Raw genomic sequence first — 22629 nt, forward strand, 5'->3', positions numbered from 1 at the left:
GTGTGTGCAGTTGATAAATTATTTAATCTCTGCACCTTAGTTTGGGGGAGGGGGGAGAAGAAAAAAAAAACAAGACAGTACTTTAAAAAGAGAAGTGTTGGAAGGATAAACACGTTGGATGAATTATGAACCACTTGTACTACTGTGGTCAGGGATCCAGATAGACCTATGGATTCATAAAATCTTCTGGCTCATGACTGCCTCAGTCAGAAAGCACAGACTCTCAGTAAGAGGAAAAACTTCAAGTCCTCTTCCTCAACCAAAGTCATCATTTTGGTTTGCAACTTCTCTCAACCAACTCCCACTTTCACTGGGATTAGGCAGTAGAGTAGAAGAGCAAACCCGTAAGGCACAGCATAGCCAGGGTCCAACAGAAATCATAGCTAATGCCACTAACACACCAGTGACGACAATTCAAGCATCTAGTTGTCTCAGCCAGCTGGTCCACATAAAAATTCAAAACAAGGATGACAGGGAAAAAAAAAAACACAGACAGTACTGAGGGCAACAGAACAAGCAAAACCTACAGCCCTAATGTGGTGAAAACATATAGGACTGCCAGGTCAGGCTTCTTTGGGTTCTTCCTTCTTCCCCTGCCTGCCTTTTCAGCTGTGCCAGTGCAAGTGCACCACAGAAGAGAAGTGATCCATGTTTAAAATGATGCAAGGGAAGAAAAAAACAGTTATTTTTCAGTTGGGTCAACTTTCCAACTCTGGCTATCAGGTAGCCCCTTGATACAACACAACCCAACGAAAAAGACAATGGGAAAAACAGGAATGAGTAGGAGGACCAACATACCCACGTGCTGCTGCTGAAGAATTCTCCAGGGACATTTCTGAACAAGAATTCAGTAGCTGCATGAGTGTGGCAAGCACTTTTACTATGCTGTTATCTCTACCAGCTAAATTTTTTTTTAACCCTTAGCATTACATTAGTCTCAACATTTCTTCACATCTTCATTCACTGCAATAGAATAGGCTTTGTAAGTTCAGTTTGTCTGGAAACTGCTACCACATTTTTATGGTGATAGCGGACACTGAGCCTGTAGAACGATGCTGAAACATCCAGGGAACCAATATGACTGAAGCACGCTAAATACCACCTTGACTAACACTGACTTAACACTGACTTTGCTAGCTGAGGACTTGGCTCAGCTTCTGTTCAGGTAGATGATCCACTCCAAAGCCATGAAAAACAGAGAAAAATTATCCCAGTAGCAAAGTATCCTACCTTTGTATCAAGGCAACATGTACTCAACCTGTTATTTCTTCCCTCTCCCATTCAAAAAAGAAAAAACAAAAAAAAAGTGAGGAACTGAAGTAATTTGTGACAGTCGGTACTCCATGCAATTTGCACGTAAAACCTAAAAGAGTATTTGTCATGGTTTAACCCCAGTCAAGTAAACAAACCCCACGCAGCCGCTCGCTCCGCCCCCCCCCCCCCCCGGTGGGATGGGGGGGAGAATCGGGAGGGCACAAGGAGGAAAGCTCTCGGGTTGAGATAAAAACAGTTTAATAATTGAATTAAAACGAAGTAGAACAGTAAGAATAACAATGAGAACAACAACAACAACAGAATATACAAAAGCAGACGATGCGCAGGGCAACTGCTCGCCGACCGCGTGTCACGAACGGGGGGCGAGCCCCCCCCCCTCCCCGCCCTGGTTTTTACACTGAGCATGATGTCACATGGTATAGAACACCCCATTGGCCAGCTGGGTCCACCACCCCGGCTGTGCTCCCCCTCCCCGGTGCAAGCATCACCCAGCAACAGCCAAAGCATCAATGGGCCATCAACGCTCCTTTCACACCGAACCCAAAACACAGCACACCCCCAAGCTACTGGGAAGAAAGTTAACCCTGTCCCAGCCGGAACCAGGACAGTATTGTAATTAGCAAAATGAACAAACTGTCACAAAAATAAAGTATGTTTCATCCTTTAAAAATATGAGTGTTTTATTGTTGATTCAATTCATTGATGTGATTAATGAGAATGGGAAGAAGTTCAACAGTGAAGACTGCCAAGTTGTGTATCCAAGGGAAAAATACATATATGAACTGGGAGATCAGTCAGAAAAAACTAAGGAGAATAAAAGGGTTTGGCTTACCAGATGATAGCAGAATCACCACAGGGTGCAAAAGTGATATAGCCATGAAAAACAAAAACATGAAGATACAAAGATCTCCTTCCACCAAAGACAAGGAAACAAATAAAAAAAGTCACTGAATACTACTCTTTGAGATGCAAAAAAGATGTAGGTCCAAAATGTTGATCTTGACAACTTACATGTCTCTCTGAACCACTGGATTTTTGACACCCATAAACATGGAAAAATTACACACACAAAATGCGAGCCAATGTAGGTGTTGCTTTCATCCACTAGTATTTGAAGTATGGAATGGAATAAAAAGTCTTTCTTGAACTGGTTTTGTAATTAGATTATTGGGAATGAGCTGTAGCAAACTTAAAATCGGCTAGCTCAACCAGATAGCTAGAGGGAATTGGAATGTGCCCATTACACAAATATAAATAAATAAAAAATACAAAATGCTTAAATAAATAAAGAATTTTAAAAATTGAAAAGCATAAAATGTAGGAAGAACAGGCTGCCTTCCTGAAATGATCCCCAGTCACCCAAGGGTGTTTCGGCTATTACCTAGGCAACTAATGATCAATACGATTTTGTTTGGATAATATGGCACTGATTGCCCATACCTTGTGCTTGCTCAGTTACCCTGACAGACAGGCTGTAGGTAGCCTCCTCTCTCCTGAATGGAAAGGGTCCTACCTAAATTCCTTGCTGGTGGCAACAAAGAGGAAAAAGGGATAAACACCAAGAAATATTTAAGCTAAAAAATAATGTTAGCATAAGAACAGCTGAATCAAAGCTGTACCTGAACAAACTGCAACTAGAAATTGGGAAAAACAAATCCAATTCTGGAAAGCTTTCCAAATAAGACATAAAGGGTAACAGATATCTAGCCATTTTAAGAAGGACCTGAATAAATTTATGAAAGATTATTATGTCGTTTCCTATTGTGGTAAGAAACTAGACTTGCTCCTGTAGGAGGTTTCTTCCAATCCTCCATTCCTTTGTGAAATCTTTTGATAATGCTGCATTTAAGAGTGGCTATGTATGCCTACAGACTAATGGACAAAATACTGAAAAACTTTGCATCTTTAATACTGTATTTTAATCTTGCTTATAGACCAAAAAATGGGGAGGGGTACTTTGCCTTTGTTTAATTGAAAGACATTGGTGTTTATTCACACCTAGTGTTTCAAAGGAGTCATTTCAGTATAAAACTTGAAAATGTCAGCTCTTTCTCTTTAGTATTGTTCTTCATATTTTCTCATCCTTTTCTTTGTCCAAATCTTAGCACTTAGAAATCAGTTTAAATACAGCTGTAGCTTTATTATACTTTGAATTTCTAATCATGTATTTGTTTCATAAATATACACACACTACACCAATGCACACACACATGCCAAAATGCTACCCTCCCCTAATTCAACTGCTTTGTGCACTTTCAGTACAGTGTCAGAAGCAGTGAGATTTAAAATGGCTTCTGATGTTGCATATTCTAGCATTTCTTTTTACCCACTTAAAATGCTCAGTAAACTTCCGAACCAGATGAAAAGTGACCATGTAATTCATATGGTGGGATCATTTTGTCCTCTCATGTAATGCTTCTAGTTTTAACTCAAAAAACTCTTATTGCAAGACTGTTTATTTTGGCATCTGTTTACTTCAGCACAATGTAGTCAAAGAGGCCATATAAATCATTTTCATAGTCCCACTCAGTTTCTACTGATGAGCGCTCAGACTCCCCTCTTGTTAAAAACAGTAAATATAGCTTTGATTCAGGGAATAAAACCTGAATTCTATACAGCACATTAGAAAAGAAGCTACATTATTGTAGAAGTGGTGCTATGCAGCATGAACTGAAACATAAACTCAAAAGTGACCTTCTTGAGCATGCCCTTGTCAGTGCAATATTTTTCGAAACACAGTATTTATGTCTTCTGTTCATTTACTTTTATGTGACTTCTAATGTTAATCTTGTGAAGATTTTTAAGATAAATTACTTTGTACATCAGAATCTACATGGTGTTGCTGCAGCATACCTAGAGATCATAGAGATCACTTGTTTGACAAGTCTAAAACAAATATGCTGTGATCAGCCTAGTATTGATCTTGTTCTCTTAACATGAATTTCAAGGCTTCTAAATAAGTGGCATTATTGGATTAAAATACATGAATTTATGAAATTTATTATCAAGCCTGGTGCTCATATCGGTATTCTTCTTCAAAATGCACAGCTCATAATCTCTCTTAACATGGCATAGAAACATGATTTAGTTTGAAAACTGTTTTACCTTACAACCTAAGGCTACACAGTACAATTAAAAAAGATGTCCAAGTTTATTTGCTATGCTTGAAAAATCTGTAATTTTTCTCTTTTTTTTTTGCTGTATCTTCAATTAGTTTATCTCTCTGTGCAGTTACCACACATGATCATACATACTACAAAAAACCCAACCCTAAAATTACCTGCAATATGCAAATTTTTTTAAAATTGTAATTAATGTTGTTTTTTTCCTAGCAAATTAAGGCTAATATTTTGGCACCCAACACAAATACGCTTTGGACATACTGCTAATGTATTTTTCACGAGGTATTCAGTAATACAAGCGTTAGGTATTTGGGGTGCCACAGGCTGAAAATTTCAAAATTACAATAATGAAGTAAATGCATTTCTGAGGCCCCTACAGAGCGTAGAAGATGCAATTCTAATCATTACACAAAATATTTTAAAGTTCTTTAATGCCTGATGAGAATTTAGCAACAAGCATGTCTGTAATAAGTATACTAGGGAGGGGAACAACCATACCAAAATAAACAGAAGAAAACACAGCTTTTAAAATGAGCACTAGAGAGAGGATTCAACTACCAGTGATCAGTAGCAAAGCTTTTTTCCTCATGTGGGAGCAAGGTCCAGTTTCACTTGCCAAAGACCAATTTCCATTTTAACTGCTTCAAACTTTCTACTCTGAACAATAAAATGTGCCAACTAATCAAAACCAAACCCATCTTACCAGGAAGAAATCAGTCCGAGGTTACTGAAACTTCCTGAAATATTATTCTACATCCTACTTCGTATGCCACAATCTGCCCTGACACTTTAAAATAATAATAATAATAAAGCTGTTCAAGTCCATTTCACATTGCCTATAAAGATTTAAGCCCACTGGGAAATAAAATGTTCAAACATTTCATTGCTGCTTCCCATAAAAAAGAAGAATCTAAAAACTAGCATCAATCCAAAAATCTGTATTGCCTAATAGTTCTGTGAAATATACGGGCTTCTTTCTTTTGGAAGGGGTATTGGCTCAAATTAATAAATATATTTAATACATTTCAGGCTGGCACAAAAAATGAATGTATTATTTGCTCTTTTCAGTGGAGTGGGAGGAAAACAAACTGTTCTATTTTTATCATATTTAATTGGGGGAGGAAAAAAAGCAGGTAGGCAGAAACTAAGTAATTGAACATTCTGAAGGTGATTTTGGCACCTTTTAAAGAACTAAAGGGTATGGGGAAAAACAGGGCAGTAGTAGCATAAATGGAGAGTCCCCATGCTCTAGTGGTTAGATGTTCATTAAACATTTTTTGTGCCAAATTTACAGCAGAAGTCTGGGTCTTTATCTTATGCAAGTGTCCTTACATCAGTGCCTTATTTCTTTGTGGCCCACAAAATACTTAATTATCTGTAGAGGAACAGAAAAATAGCCATACTGGGTCAGATCAACACTCCATTTAACCTGATATCCTCTATCGGTAGTGGCCAACAGCAGATGTTTAGGGCAGCAAGCAAAAAAAAGCACGTACACATCCTTCCCCAGGATAATCTCCCAGTTTCCAGCAATCAGTTTAAAAAGAAAAGACTGAGAGACTCTCAACCAGAAACACTACATAGCCCAACAGGCTATTCTCAAGAGAAACAAGAAGCCCAAGTTTTCTAACTCCAGACAAGGAAAAGAAAAAAAAAAATTAAACTCGACTTCTCACGGCTCAGTGTGAGTGCCTTCATGACTGCACGACAGCCCACTGTGGGAAGTAGTGAGGGAGGAAGGGGAAGGAAGAGGCCATCATCTTTGCTCTATTTTTTAAACAGTTGAAAGTCTCTAATACATTCCTTTCTTCTTACCCACAGCAGCTTCATTTTAGAAAGGCTAAAATTAACTATTTCACATTTTTGGTTATTTGGATGGGGTTTTTGCTGAAAGTATTCACAGAACTGGACCTGAATTTGTGAAACATCTCAAGGTAACCAATTTTTTTTCTTCTCCCCTCCCCTCCCCCGAAAAGAGTCCATTAGAACAACAATGAAAAAAAATGCTTGGAAGTACTGCTAAAGCAGTAACAAAATTTGGGGAAATAAATCCTCAAGTCATTTGAAAAATAATCCTCGAGACAGGAACCTATGTGTTCTTCCCCATACTGCACATCTAACTGACAAAGATACAAACAAAATATTAACATACTGACTTTAGATCCAATATAAACAATTATCTTAACCATTATATCTTGAAATAATAATCTCTCTCTCAATTTTAGCAATTTGCATTAAAATACTGGGCTACTCAATAGCCATAAATCCTTCTGTACTTCACCCTATTCCAGTATTTCAGAATAAGTAATAATGCCAGAGGCTGCTGCAGATGCTGAAGACAAATAGGAATGTCCTTTCCAAAAACAAAAGGATGCAGAAAGAAATTTGGTCAGTTAGTAAGGAAAAGAGAAGTGATCAAATAATTACTGTAGAGAATCAGCTCTTGTGCCTTACTGGACTGCTCGTGTTTAAAAAGTAACAATAGCAAGTTTTGAATACTCGTACCCAGCAAGCACAATCGTTTGGCTTTTCTGGTGTATCTTTACAGGCAATCTGATACTTGCTGTAATTAATCCTCTCTGACTCCAAAGATCAGAGATATCCACAGACATTCTATCTCAGTTTGTTATTTTTCTATAAGAAATGAACTGTCTACACTGCTGGCCTCAATCCGTTTTTCTGTTAAAGAAGGTAAAAAACTTCGTAAATTATGTTATCCCCCTCCAAAATCCTCTTTCCATTCTCCTACTGTTATGTCATTTCCTCCCTCCATGTATTTCCTCCTTCCATGTCTAAATCCTTTCCAGTTTCCTTCCACTGATCACCTGGCACATTCAGGGAGGGACTGATACAAAGGGTGGAAAAACAACTCATAGGCATAGTCTGAGGCAAGGCATTCTAGCCTCTGAACATATTCCAGAAGAAGAATAATTTTAAAAACTTTAATTTGTGGTAATTACTCTATTTGGAGTGTGCACATGAAGAAATGCTCCAGAACATTATATTCTACAGTAGCTATGACAGTTAATTTGAATAAATAAGCTCTTAGGCGTGAGCCCTGTCTACTTAAGAGACTGTGAAGGTACAGAGACAGACATGCAATAAAAAGGGCAGGGTTTATGGCAGAATTGTCCCTGCAAAATCCCTTTCCACAAAAGCATTATTTCTCCAGCATCTCCAGCAAGTTTGTGGTTCTTGTGGGCCCAATGCCAAGGCAATCTGTTTGAACAAGCACTGGTCTATCTGGCAGAAAAATGTAGTAAACATTTCGGCTCTAAACTACTGTGCATACAGCTGAGGGTATGCATGGTGGAAAGAGGTAATACCACTGCTTTGGGAAATTGATACTTGTAAGTAAAGTTGCAAAGGTAAAAGATAGGAAAATTTGACACTGCTCTATGTTGTATACAAAAACACACTTGAGCATGACGACTTTGTACAATTACTTTATTTTTTATTAAAACAAAAAAGTGATGCCTAAAATTCAGAATTTTCTAACAAACCACTTCTATCAGGAAAGAGAAATCACAAATGAGACGTTCAGAGCCTACAAAATGTTACATCATTAACACAAGTCACTACATTATAAAAAAGGTGCTGTATCTGTGTATTAATCATTCAAGTTCCACATGCTTCCCTCACCACATAAAGTTGGAAACCCAACAGATACTTAAGCAGGGGGGAGACACCAAGCATTTTTGTATAATAAAACCTCTTGCCTAAGAGAAAAGAATGGAGGCTGCTTTTGCCAACTATTTCTCCAGAACACATCCACCCCCTGCATTAACTAATTTTTTTACTGATAAATGTATTTTCCTTCTCTTTTCATAATTTCACCACCAACATTGCAGCTATCTGCTTTCAAAGACAAAATGACTGGACTTTAAATACAGATCTCATAAGCAACGTAATAGACTTGACGCACTTCCTCTTTACAGTGGCTCATTTTTAAACAAAGGGTGTGTACATCAAACTCCCTTATTTATTATTTATTTGTTGTTTAATTTTCCAGTTGCACTAGCCAATTCCTGATATCTGTATCCATATATTTACTATTACATGCTTCAACATCCTAAGATATATCATTATGTAAAACAAAGTAACATAGATAACAAGACAAAGTTCCAGTGACGACTGTCTTGAACAGCCAAGTAAACTTTACCACCCCTTTACCCATGTCAAAATTCTCTGGTCCTCAGCCTGCAAGAGACTTTTCTCTAGCTTCATGATTTTGCATTTCTGTCTGCTGTCAGCATCATCAAAACCCTTCATGGTTCAGAGCCCAGCTGTTGGAAGAGGCTGATCCTCACCCTGTATCGCTCAACAGCATTTACAATGAGCTAGGCTGATGGGATTTTCCTTTTGCAGATTTCTCAATTCAGTACTCTTTTCCCTAGTATTAAATCCTTTTATACAGCATCAGAGCCAACAAGAATTAATCTTTGCAGAACATAATGCCCTTTTATTCTGCATATGACAAGCTTTTTGAATAGAGAATTTTTAGTTACTTATGGGAGTAATCAACAAATGAAACACTTTCCAGATACTCAGAAGTTCCCATAACAATGGTCTGATTTGGTTTTAGTAGTCTTCAAACCCTCTAGTTGAACCAGACAGACATCCCAGTTGCAATCTGTGTAAAATGATGAAAAACTAAATAGTAAGTTTTCCCTATATATGATGCACTTACTCTACCCTAAAAATGAAAGCCTTTGCGGTGTGTGCACAGATCAACTGGATGCCATAAAATGACCTATCCCTCCCCATTCAGCACTCCTTTTGACTTTTTCTTTGTTTATATCTCCTTTATTTATCCAGTAATTCTAGGGATCAGAAATTAACCAAGAAAAGAATAGAGTCTACAGCAACATCACACAATCAAACCTCAGTCTTAACAAGCCTCTGAGAACTTCTTAACAGAAATAAATAATAAAATCTGTATTACAAACATCTTTGGCAGACATATACATGAGGTGGCTATTCTGAAAGGGAATAAAAGGCATACAAACTTTATCTAGTTCATGATACACCTGGAAATTTTAGGACACCATACTCCCACAACAAAGAATGTCAGGTAACTAGAGGGCACTCCAGAAGAGACAAAGACAAATCACCTCTAATGTACCAAGTATTCCTAGGGAAACACTGAACCCGCTGTCAAAATTAGGATAAGCAGAGGTAAAGCAATACATCAGACATCACCTGTCTGTTATTAAGGTAGAAATTTATGAAAGGCATCTACCTATAATACTGGTGGCATATGAATTACTACATCTTAGTTTTCTTCAGTGGAGAGTTGTTTCCTTTTACAATTTCATACATTTTGTATAGTTAACCTTTCAGTTTCATTTGCCAGTTCTCACATGAAAGCCCAGTGTCAAATGATAAAACTCATTTTCTCTTGAAACACTGTAAAATTATTTCCATCCTATAGTGGCTTCCAGATTTCAGCCTGTGATTTTCACTCCAACCTCTCTGTATTTCAGTATACCAACTTTGAAAATCTCTGCATGGTCTCCCAGTATTAATACATTTTTTCCCCATTAAAAAGTAACTGCATGATAGCATAATTAACAGCAGCTAATGCAAGTATAAAATGAGCCAACTTATGGCAATCAAACATTTGATAACATCAGTATCTTCCTCTTCTGGTTAAATGGAAAAAAGAAATTGCACTAATTTCATTTAGTTGCTGCTTTGTCATGCTGTAGCAATCAGTAAAGAGCTTGAGTTCTTGTTGTATAAATGCACAAACATAACATTCTATGAATTTCCATTTGGGAATTTGTTTTTAAATGAAAGAATGCATCCAAACTGTCATATATTGTCATTCATTTTAGGTGCCCAACTAGAGAAATCTCAAGACACTATTGCAGTCTTGAAAACAACGATCTTAAATTCTGGTGGAATTTGAACAGCTTGAAGTATAACTAAAATTAACAGTTCAGACACTCCTGTCACTAAAGACTGTTTCCTAGAAGTGTAAGTGAATCTTAAGTCACACTATTATTAGCGTACCAAACAGCAGATATAAAACACCCATTTACATCATATTTAATGTAAAAATAAAAGCTTTCCCCCCAGGGTGATTCTTTGCCAAAATAATTAGGGAGTTCACGTACATAGAAGGTATCTATAAAAAGGAGTAAACAGTACTTCCCTATACCACTGAGCATTAGGAAAGAAAATTCATACACAGCAGCTACCTAAGACAAAACACTGAACCACTTCTACATTTAAAATTGAAGCAGTTTAGAACGGAGAAGCGGGTCCAGGCCTATCAGCACTTTTCTTGTCTTCTTAAAAGAAATAGGAAACAGCTACTGAATCAACTGACTGAAACTGAAGAGACAAATGCCTGAATATATATGTAGCCAAGCACCATGTGTCCTTGCACCATCACCACATCCATATAGCTTGGGGGACAGGGAAGGCAGTGGCAAACACTACCTCTCCATCCCTAGCACACAGAAGACTGACTGAAAATACTTACATGAAAAGCTTGTCATGCACAACCAGAGCAGTTAAGCAACAGAAGAGAATGAACTAAGCAAAAGAATGAATGAAACTAAACAAAAAGCAGCTTACAAAAGATTTACTAATTCGTTAGTTCTTCAATGCTACTCTCTTCAGCGCAGCTAGCATCTAGTCTACATGGAGCTCAAAGTGTAGGAGGACTCTGCTGGTATTTTTTCTGTTGTTGTGTAACATACACCTACAGTTCTGGAAAACAAACAAATGATTAAAAACACGTGCTTTGCAAAACTCTATACTGCATGTTTTGCATGTGACAAGAGAGCAGGGGCTCTGTGTTTGCATGTGCTAAGGAAATTTCCACTCCTATTGCTATAGCCAAACAGTAATCCTGTTTGATTGAAGGGGCTTAAAATGATTAGTAAATGCATTTGTTTCTAAGTTGACTTCCCCAGAACACAGTCTAAGTTTCCTTGAAATTGCATATCCTAGGAAAGAAATCTTTCACTAACAAAGAACAGAAACCATAAAACATGAGAAAATAATCTGTATGAATGTTCACATCGCTTTACTATTTTTTCCCTTCCTATATGCCTTCTAAATATAGAACAAAGCCTTCAGGAATGTAAAAGTAATTTGTTCAGCTCTAATCACTTCAGCTGTTTTGATGTATCTACATGCATACTTAGCATAATGCCTAGACAGAATTATAGATTTCAGACTAGAACTACATTGATAATCTGATCTTTAATCAGGGAGCTGAGGGGTCCACAAACAGCAGATGGTTCTATACACCATACTGCTCAAAGACAATGAGGAGCAGAGTTTCAGCCTTCCCTCTCAATTCTCTATTTCTTCTTGGTTTAACAAGTCAGATGCTAGAATTTATACTACAGGTTCTTTCATGTTACATTTTACAGCCACCTCTTAAAGAATACACTCCAAAGAAACACACCTTACTGCACAATATGTCACTTCCATAGCAAGTATTTTTGTGAAACAGAGTTCACATATTCAAAGAAGCAAATTTTTCAAATTCTGTCCGACACCTACTCACTTGAAAACAAAGCCTACTACTCTAGATAAAAAGTACTGAATCACACCACCCAAGCTTATTTCCTGCAAAACAGCATTGCTCATAAGAAAAAAACTATTCAGTTACAGCGCTGTATCTCAGTTCTTCCAACAATAAATTCTCGCCCATAAGGTAAATTATTTTCTCTTTCCAAATAAAACTGAGATATATACAACAGCTAATATAGTCTGCATAATACTTAGTACTATGTCCCATTTTCTGGATATGTAACATGCAGAACTCTTCTTTCCATCTCCTAAACTATAGGGTGGGACGTAGCTATGGTATCACCCTTATCCACTTTCCTCCATCACTATCCCTTCCCTGTATCTCTGCCTGCCTCCTTACTATACTGATCGTTTTCACATTAGCCCTCCCTCCACATTCTCTGCCTGGTGTTTTCATCCTACTTCCTGCATAAACACTGCTGCACTCCCCCTTCCTTTGCAGTTCCTGTCAATTCTGATTCCTCTGAACTTCCTTAGACTTTGATGCATTTCCTTATCCCCTCCTTAGTGCTTCTCCCTATATGCCAATATAGGCAGACTGCCACTCCTCATATGCCACTCCTCATATGCCATCACAGTACTTCTGCCTCTGGATGACTCTCTCGACTCCCAGTTTGTCTTTAATTCAGATTCCATTTTCTTGCTCTTCACTTTTGACTGATCCTCATATTACTTCTTGGACATTTCAGCTGTCTATTACTTTCTGAGTCTTACTTTTTGCATTCCCATTTTTAGTAGCTGTAAATACTTCTCCTCTTCTCTCCATCTCTGCTTTTTTAACCCTCTGTGCTTAAATCAGATATCATCCTAGTCTTCAGAGGATTTCTTAGGAGTATTTTCTAGTTACCATCCTAGTTCTTTCAGAATCCTGGAAAATAAGTTAACCAGCCCCAACAAACTGAGTGCTTTATGCTCACAGTTTTGTTTATTGCTTTGCTTACTTGCATCTCTATTCCTGCTATCCATTTACTGTCTCCCACACTTTGAGCTCAAAAACTGCAGCAGACCACTCATTTAGATTTGGCAATACCTACATGATCTTTAATACTACTACATTCTAACTGTGTATTACCTTTCTTTTTCTCCTCATAATTCTATCTGCTTAAAGAGTGTTTTTGTTTTCTTTACTGCCTGCTGTCATTCCTAAAGAAACTTGACTTTTGCAAATTTGTTTTTTATCTTTACACATACTCTTTAATGCAAAACTTTCCTCTGACTACCTGGCTTTTTCTTCCCATTTCTGGCAGGCTGTGCTCATTTGTGACATCCTTCTTGGGGTGTTTCAAGTCTGTAGTTTTTCCAATAATTTTCCCCTTTCTTGGGATACTTCACGAACATTCTTCATGCTTTAGTACATAAACTCTTCAGTTCTGCTGACCTCACCAGTTCCCAGTTTAATGACTTTTTCCCTAAATATAATTTTTTTGCTTGTTTTGCCTTGGTTTTGCTTTTAATTTCTTTGTTTTGCTTTCAGTACACAATGAATAGAGCCTCAACCATTCAACAAACACTTCACTTGTTTCCAGTCTCATCCACAACATCCACTTGATTCCTGCCTTTAAAAAAAGCTTCTCCTGCTTCTGTTTCGTTCTGTAAAAGTCAGCATCTTGGCTTGTCGTCACAGATGCCGGACCATAATGTGGCTGAAATACAGCTCTTATTTATTCCTTTTGCACTCTTCCTCCATGCCTGCAGTGTTAGCAGGCAGCCCGCTTTACCAGACCATAACCAACAGGTTCTCTTAAACTGAAACCTGTCTATCAACCATACAGATCCCTTCTTCATAGTATCTCTAAAATACAGCCTTTCACTCTAAGCTAAGGTTTTTATCCATGATTATTTCAACATTCCAGCCTTGACAAATACAGTCTTCCTTAGTCACAACCACTCATGATACTAAACTTTTCAGTTTGTCTTCTATGCAATGAATCCCTCTCCATACTTGTAACAGCACTCTCCTTTGCATCAAATGTAAGACAGTGATTCTAATACTTATTAGCAGGCAATACCAATCACCTCTTGTTCACTCATCACTCCGCCTCCTTCCGATCAGACTAACTCCAGCCATGAATACACATTTGTTTTTTAGAATCACATCTTCATGTTTTCCTATCAACGCTTAGTTCATACTTATCTTACCAATACTTACATTTTATAGCATGCACAAACTCTTCCAAGCTATACAGATCACTAAACATAGAATGGGAAGGGGAGCGAGGATAGAAGATATCCCCACAGCTGGAGAAGCTGCAGAAAGATTTCACCCAGAGAACGTTTCTTCTTCCCTCTCCAGTAACTTCATGAATAATATAAATTTAAGTAAAGCCAGTGAGGACTGAGGGCAAGTGAAGACTCTTGCCGCTAGCCCATCCATGAGAGATACCCCAGCTTAGCGTGAAGCCCATCTGGTCCCCAGCCATGGCTCTAGTACCATGGACAGGGCTGGGCCAAGGCTGCTGCAGAGGGGGCAAGGCTAGGGAGCTCCATGGAGGTAGGGCAAAGCACCAATAACCTCTGTAGCAAAGGAGTTTCAAGAAATTACGAGAGATAAGGAGACTGTAAACATCGAGGAATTACAGAGAAGCTTGATACCCAAGACAATAGAGGGAAGAGCTAAACCAAATAGGGCTAGGCCCAACTTTTCTGGAGCTTCAGGTGCAAAGGTTGTTTCTGGTGAAATGGGGCAGACAGATCATGTGGATTGTTAAGTGTGAGGCTCAGAAGCTGGGGTGCAGGAGTTTGGATAGGGAATGGTTGTATATAATCTACATACATATATATACACACACATATGGAAGGCGCAAATTAAAAAAAAAAAAAGATTTAAGAGTTGAACTAAAATGTTTAAAAACTACTACTCTAATGCATTTGAATAAAAAGAAACCACTCCACAGTGGTTTGGCTACAAACATCATACACTAGTCAGGTGCACCAAGTTTTCTTGGATCCCTCCACCTGTATTCATCAGCCAATCCACTTGACGTGTGGACTGTAAGCGCTTTGGAGCAGGGATTAGGCCTTTCAGAATAAAGGCCTCACCTTTACCTAGCATTGCTGTATATTATGATACACAGAAAACAACATGAAGATGAGAAGAGGAAGTGAAAGTGGGTTAAACCTAAGCAGAATTAGCCACTTTCCACATCTACTCTCTTTTAGCATCAGCATGAAGTACACTGAATCCAGATAAGATGGGTCTGAGAAATGCAGCGGCACTAGAGAAAAATCAAAAGACAAAAGCCACAGTTAATGAAATACTTCAGAAATGTACATATTTTCCATTGATCCTCCTATGGGGAATGGGGGTATTTGGTAATAGGAAGCAGATGCATCATCATATGCACCAAGGTAAGATGCACAGCAATCTACTTATATGGCTTGAAATTGTTTTAACTGACTGCGCATTGTCTGTACTTTAAAGGTTTAAATTCTGCATTTCAAAATATGCACAAAGCTCCAGCTGAAGACCTACAGTTCAGCTCCTGTATTTCTGCAACTTCCATCCTCTGTATTCCTCTCAAAAGGAAAAAAATTCCCACACTCCTTTTGAAATTATCATGCCATTTGTGTCATAATGACTTTTCCAGAAAGCTCTTTGGATGCTGATGACAGAGGATCACGATTCCAGAAAGGAAGGAGAAGTGGAACACAAAAAAAGTTTTAAACAACATGTATTTATGGAACTGTATTTAGTAATGAGGTAACAAAAGTGTGCAAATGTGTTCTACCAAAGAGCACATTATAGTAGGCTCAAAGATATATTTTATTAAAAGGAAATATACAAATAATAGCAGTAAATTTCCCAAAATGCACTACAATATATGACATTTCCTACTGCTTCTTAAAGTATACAAAAACACCTTCTTCACATAGCTTTCAAAAGCAAGTCACAATCATGTAGTATAGGAAGACAGAACTCCAGTCCTAAAGACCTAAAAAGCAAAAAATGCATGATGGGGAAAGTATAAATTTTAAAAACACACATGTATATGCATGTATCCAGTCTCACATTCACCCACCCTACCAAGCTGTTATTACCTCTCGCTCTCGTCAGCTTTGCAGAACCAAAATGGAGCAGAGAGAATTACAGAGTTTTAACGTACAAGAGGGAATGAAATTCAATAAGCATCAATCCCTTATGCCTCTTCAAGCCAGGTGAAAACTGTGGGATTGCCTTAGGTGGCAAGAAGTTGTTACCATTTCTGATATAAAAACTAGTGTTATAAGTGACAGTGAGGAAGAAAAGGACTTGATACTGAAATGACATGCTGCGTTCCTAGGAGTGCAAATTACCAAAAAAAAAATCTTTTAAACTGTAAAATAACAGAATCATTGAGGTACAATAATCATGGAATCGGACCTATAGAACAAAGGCAAGTAGAGACCTGAAATTACAAGTTACAGCTTCAACATTAATTTCACAGATTTTATAGAAATTTCTGGACAGTGGCTTTTAAATAAACAATTAAAATCTATTTCTATCCAGAGAACTAAGACCATCTTTGATACCACTGTACTGTTTCTTTTGGTTGCATGTTTTACATCTTTCCACCACAGGTTCGTCCTGTCTATGTCTTACAACACATTCATCCCAGTAACAAGTGCTACTATGCTGGGGAGGGTGTTCCAGTAACCTATTAAACTCCCAATGTTTCCATTCTCCTCTCTCTGTAGGGAAATCTGTGCATGTGAAGTCTAAGTAGGCGGGTTAAACTTTGCACCTCAAGTCCTGACTTAGATGGAAAAGTCTTCAGCACATGAACTGTCTGCTACTCTGTTTACATACTAGCCTGCACAACAGCCTCCCACCCTTCTTTCTTGATCCACAAGCACTGGACCACGATAAACAGGTAGAATAGAAATAAATAGGTAGGATTTTTATGGGCTTCAGTTCCGGTCTTTATTGTAAAACTTAGCCCATGCTTCAAAAAAAGTGGCACACTTGGATTCTAGTCATTAAATCACTATATAAAATAATTTCTAAAAATCTTTAATAATCACAGCTATTAGGACCACTTTGCAAGCTTCATTACAGTTTAGGGACTATTTTATTTAACTTATAGCACATAAAAGAGAGAAGTGTATGTTCTAAGTAATAGCAGTACTAAAGTCAGATTTTTAAGCGTTCATAGCTTCAGAATGGTCACCACACATTTTTAGATCCTGGGACCTTTAATATAAAGAGTCAACTAAAAAGACTGCATCTGTCAGACTAGATTACTGATTTCAAGCAACCCTTCCCCCAGTCATGTGATTATGCTCTGCACTCTATCAATTAAAACTTGTTTAATATTAGTCACTATCATACACGCGAAGATTAAACAGTAACCTGTAAGGGCCGGTGACATATACTGCTTACTGCTTGTAATTTTGTTTTAGCAGAAGCTAAAGATTCCCAACATTTTGCTAAGCAACATCCTAATCTGAGAACAATGCAGAAATTACATGATTCCTTTTCCTTTGAAATCACGTTGTGTTCCACGAGCATGCCTTTCCTAATCCCTTTTCCACTACCAAGAGCAAAGGATCAGATTCTCTTTCTCCAAATGTTTGAATAGGCACCAGTTCCCAAACTGCAATGCAGGCGCTTCTGGTGATCTCAAAGGCCATGATCAGGGGTCTGTAATCGGTGTATACAATCACATAAAACAGTAAAACTCAAAGTATTTTCAACTAATACTAAACATAATAATATTCTGCAAATGACAGAGGTCAGTTTATCCAAGTTCAGAAAACACTGATTTAAGGCAACACCACTGCCCACAGAGACATAATCGGTAAATTATACACATATAATCATCCAACATCTTATTGATTTCCTCACTTAACAAGCCTTTTCTACTCCATCACTGCAAGCAAGGCCTCATTAACTAAACTTTTAAGACACTATTAGATACCTGCTAATTAACTAAGACAGAATTACAAAACTGGTAGCCAGCAGTGTTAATGATAAGTGCAAAAGACTTCCCATTGGGATCTGGAAAAAGATATCTGTGTTTGCACAGAGCTGAGCTCAGGCTAACAACCCACACTAGCCCCCACCTCCTGTGCTTTTGCACTGCCTCCCCCTGTGCCTCTGCTTCCAAGGGAGCGCGAGGCTTGGGAGACTCAAGCTGGCTTCACGCAGGCAGTTGCATAGTCTGTTCCAGAACCAGATTTGCTGGGAAAAGCAGTTAAGAGACATCCTCAAAGGATCAGTATTAACCAGTTAATTTGTTGATTTAATACATGTATACAATATCCTGGAAAATGAAAACTAGCTCTTACAGTCACTTGTTAAAATCAATGCATACACAAAGCCAGCAGTCAGCACGGTTTCAACTTACCTATTAATTGTTTTGAGTAACACATTTCCTAAATCATACACAGCCAGAGTTCCTAGTTTTCAGAACCGTACTGTCTACTGCCGCACTGGAAACTGATGCTTCACAGTACTTGCGACACTGGAAACGCAAACAGGTTCTTTGTATTACCTGTACAAGCTGATGAACTAATTCTTGCCTAGTCTTTTCGAAGAAAAGGTGCTGAGCACTGACTTCTCTATTACACAATTTATAGATAGCTTTTTATCAAAGGATCACATTTAACCTGAAAAACCAGGCACGTCATGCTAAAGGACCTGAGTATTTCCAAACCAAAGAAGCCTAAGTCTGAAAAAAGATTTCACAGTTTTGAAACAATGAAAATTTGTTTGTTGCTCTTGATAAATCACAAAGAAAAAAATTCAGTAGTCATTTCAACACACGCTTTAGGACAGCAGCACAAACAGGCAGCAACTGCTGATATTTTGCCAAAAGTGCTACATAGATCAATACTATTAAGAACAGCTATAGCCAGTGCAATCTCTCATCTCCTGCCTTGCGAACTTTACTTATGTCTATGAGACACTAGGCACATTCTTTATCATCATTATCACAAAAGGTAATTTTTGTACCTAAGCTAGCAGACAGTGTCTAATATCCGAAATATGAAGACATACAAACAAAGATTTAACATACTGATTGAGTTTCTTTAAAAATCAAACAACAGCATATCAGAGATCTGACACAAAAACAAATGCCAAGCAGATAGATTAAATAAGAAAGGAATCCACCATATTCAAATTTTTAAATGTGTATCATTCTCCTAACGTAAAAAAAGGTTCTCAAGATGCAATTTATTGAGCTGAATCTTTACAAGACCTTAAGATAAATATGTTATAAATTTCGTGCCATTGTATATAGATTTTGTATCATCAGACATGAAAATGAAAAAAACTTTTTTGCATGTTTTTTCTGAGAAACGATATGATACTTTTGCAACCATACAGCTTTAGAAATGGAGGCTCAGAGAAAGATCAATTTTTGTGAGACTTGTAATAAAAATTTCTAAATCTAGCAAAACTACTTTTGACTTAAATGGTTACACTAACTTCTATTTTGTGTTAATCAATTGTGAGGCAGCTCTACTTCACAACTAAAATAATTCACTATTATAAATATTGTTTAGAAATACAGAGTTGTTAATCTCAAGACTATCAGGTTAATAAGGTATAATTAAATCCAGGCATTTAAGTGCAAGCTTGCAGGGAAGAAAATTACCTCAGGAACAAAACAGTAATTCCTTCTGTGCAGATTATTTTGAATTCAACTCCTTGCTTTAGTGGTTTTGGGAACTGGCAAAACAGGAAAATCTTGAAAAGCGTGTTTAAACACCTAACCTGGGTTTTGTTCACTTAAGACACGTTAATAATCCATTGCTAGTGGCAGTTCTTTTGTAAGAAGGGACATCAACTACTGACAAGATTCTTTTTGCTGAAGAGGCTCTTTTTAAAAAATATGCTTACTGCAAAACAAATCAACTAAACACACATTGTAAGAACTGATGTAACAGGTAGATGGAGCAAATTAATCTGCATCACAAGTAAGATTTCCCCCCCCTCACAAGTTACTTCAGAGAAGCTGCTAGAGGAATCAAGATACACAGACGCTTCTCATTTCATTGTGCGTATATGACTGGATGTGGAATGTGCTCTCACTGTGTTCAGACCTGTCCCAGATTTCCCTCTGATGTGAAACAGAAGGGAAAAGAGTCTCTCTCTCCCCAGTGCTGGCAGCCACCCTCCGTGGTAGGGAGGGCTCTTACCATCAGGTTCAACAGCACGTTTCGAGTATCTTTAAAGAAAGAAAAACAAACAGCTCTCTTCGCGAGACAAAAGCAGCTCACACGAAGTATCCGCAGCCCAGGCTGTCCAAGAGGAGGCAAATAACCCCCCCGTTCAGGCTCCCGCGCACCGAGGGGAGGCTGAACCGGCGCCGCTTCGGGGGCGGCGTGTTCTCGCCTCCCGGGAAGGGCAGGCATCGCCTCACAGCCCTGGAGAAGCGGTTCCTAAGGGAAGGCTACCGTAAAGCTTATGCCTGAGGCGGAGGGAGGGTGTTTAAATTTCTGTGTGCGGGGACTGGAAAGAAGATTAAATCCCACCTGTGCCAGGAGGCAGGCAGACACACACACACACGGGGGAAAGGACGCTCCGTACGGCCAGGGCTGCCAGGGCCCAAGCCCCACACGGCAGCTGGCGGGGCGGGAAGGAGGGGCGACGGGGCCGAGGCGGTTCAGGTGTCGCTGTAAAGGAAGGGGCAGAGGGGGGAAGCGGGAGACTTCAAGTCCCCCCCGCAGGTAGGAGAGAGGGCGGGCGGACCCGACCGGCTCAGGGCTCCTCGGGCGCCAGGAGGAGAGAGAAGCGAAGGCTCGGGCTCCCCTGACCCCAGGCTGAGAGAAGCGGGGGTGCAGGGCGGCCGGCGGCCCTGCCCCGCCGTGCGCGGAGGGGCGAGCTCAGAGCGGGGAGGCGGCGGGAGCGCGAGCCCCGCGAGCCGGGGGGCAGCAGCGCCTCAGCCCTTCCCCCCTCTCCTTTTCTTTCGCCTCTCCACCCGGGCGAGCCCCATTTCCTCTCGGCGGCAGCCGAGGGCGCTCCTCGGGGCCGGGCGGGGAGAGGGAGCGGCAGGAGCCAGCGCCGGTAGCGCCTTGTTCTCTGCTGCCGCCGCGGCGGCGGCGGGCAGCCAGGCCAGAGGGGGCTGCGCAGCCCGCTCCCCGCCCCGCCGCGCCTCCCCTCCCGGGGCTCACCTCCTCGATGGCCGCCACCGTGTTCCTGCACTGGGCCATCCGGGTGGTGAAGTTGGAAGCGGTAGGTGACTTGTAATCCTCATTGGTCTCGGACACGAATTCCGACACGGAGATCTGGTCCGGCATGGCGGGGCGGGGATGAGTGGGGCGAGGGGAGGGGAGAGGGGAGGGGGGGAAAGCAGGCGGCTGCGGGGGGAGGGGAGGGCCCAGGGGGGGCTCCCCCCTCACATCGCTCGGCAACCGGCGGCGGCAGCGCCCTCCTCGCAGCCCCGCCGGCTGGAGCGGTGCTGTTCCCCCGTCGGCACACAAGGAAATTCCCCGCACCCACACTCCTCCTCCTCCTCCTCCCCGCGCGGTCACGCAGCACCGGGGGCCGGGCACAGCCCAGCGGCGAGCGGGGGGGGAGGTGGCGGCGGCGGGAGCTGCCTCCACAGCCCGTCCTCCCTCTCGCTTTCTCCCTTACACACACGCACACAGGGCGGAGGCGGGCCGAGGCGCGGCTGCAAGACCCCCCCTTCTGTCTCCCCACGCCCGGAGGAAACCTGCAGCCACGCACTCGCCCCCCGGCGCCCGCCCTCAGAAGATGGCGGCTCCCTCCCTCCTGAGCCCCGCCGGGGAGAGAGAAGCGGGCAGACGTGGGGGGGAACGGCGCGGGTCTAACGGCAGGCACCGGCTGCGTAGTCCCAGGGACAGGCAGGACAAATCCAGCCGTGTAATTAAGATCGCGTTTAACAACAACAAGAACCCAAGGGCAGGGGAAGGTGAGGTGCGATGCCTACCTGATGCAAGGAGGGACAGGTGGAAGCCCACAGGACAGGTCTCCGCACTGTCCCCTCCGTCGCTGCCCAGAGGTGGCAGGGACAGTCTCTTCCCTCACAGTTCATAATCTATATTTCGACAATTTAATCTTTTTTATGAGTTCGCTGCCTAGTTTCGAGGGAGCTTAAGTTGAGAAATGCTGTCATTCCCAAGAGGTCCGTGCAAGAATACTTTTAGGCTAAGTAACGTTTATATCTAAATTCTTAGAAAGCTTTTTCTGTAGTCGAAGAGGAAGCGTTGTTATCAGAGGAGGAGACGCTTTGTTCTTTAATATAAAGCCACAAGGATTAATCGAGGCAGAAAGTGCAAAACTCGTCCCCAGCAGTGGCGTTCATGACTGACGCAGCAGAAGGGGGATTGGCAAGGTGTCACCGAGTGGGCATGGTGCATGCTTGCCTTTGGAATACGGGGATGTGATGCACGGCGGTGGTTTCTCTTGGCCTCAAAGCCCTTAGGACTTCCAGCCTGCTAGTGCAGAAAGCTTTAGAAGTCTGTGTTTTGGCCCAGAAACTCTCCTGTGGCTCTTTCACTCCCCTCTGGTGATACAGTTACTAGCTTTCTATAAGTGATTCTTTATTACTGTGATTTAAAACTCTCTAGGGAATTCAGATGAGTAAGCAGGTACTCTCTTGCTGCAGTTTGTAAAATGTCCAAATAAATAACTGCAGGCCTACCCAGATGTTACTGCCCTTTGCAATCCATGTTACTGTTACACAAAGTTCTCCTTTAACATAAATGATGAAGCTTGTCATCCCTA

The 22629-nt window shown here is 40.5% G+C and overlaps 1 protein-coding gene across 2 annotated transcripts in view; it reads right to left on the reverse strand.

Moving 5' to 3' along the window:
* Window positions 1-21522, reverse strand: part of ASAP2 (ArfGAP with SH3 domain, ankyrin repeat and PH domain 2) — a 94807-nt gene extending 73285 nt beyond the window's left edge. For both annotated transcript variants that reach the window (XM_075145079.1, XM_075145078.1), the window contains exon 1: window positions 21054-21522. In XM_075145079.1, the coding sequence (XP_075001180.1) occupies window positions 21054-21179 (126 nt within the window). In that variant the 5' untranslated portion in view covers window positions 21180-21522. The remainder of the gene's footprint in view (window positions 1-21053) is intronic.
* Between the last annotated feature and the right edge of the window lie 1107 nt (window positions 21523-22629).

The sequence above is a fragment of the Calonectris borealis genome, chromosome 3 (genome assembly GCF_964195595.1).
Source record: "Calonectris borealis chromosome 3, bCalBor7.hap1.2, whole genome shotgun sequence".
In the NCBI taxonomy this organism is placed as follows: domain Eukaryota; kingdom Metazoa; phylum Chordata; class Aves; order Procellariiformes; family Procellariidae; genus Calonectris; species Calonectris borealis.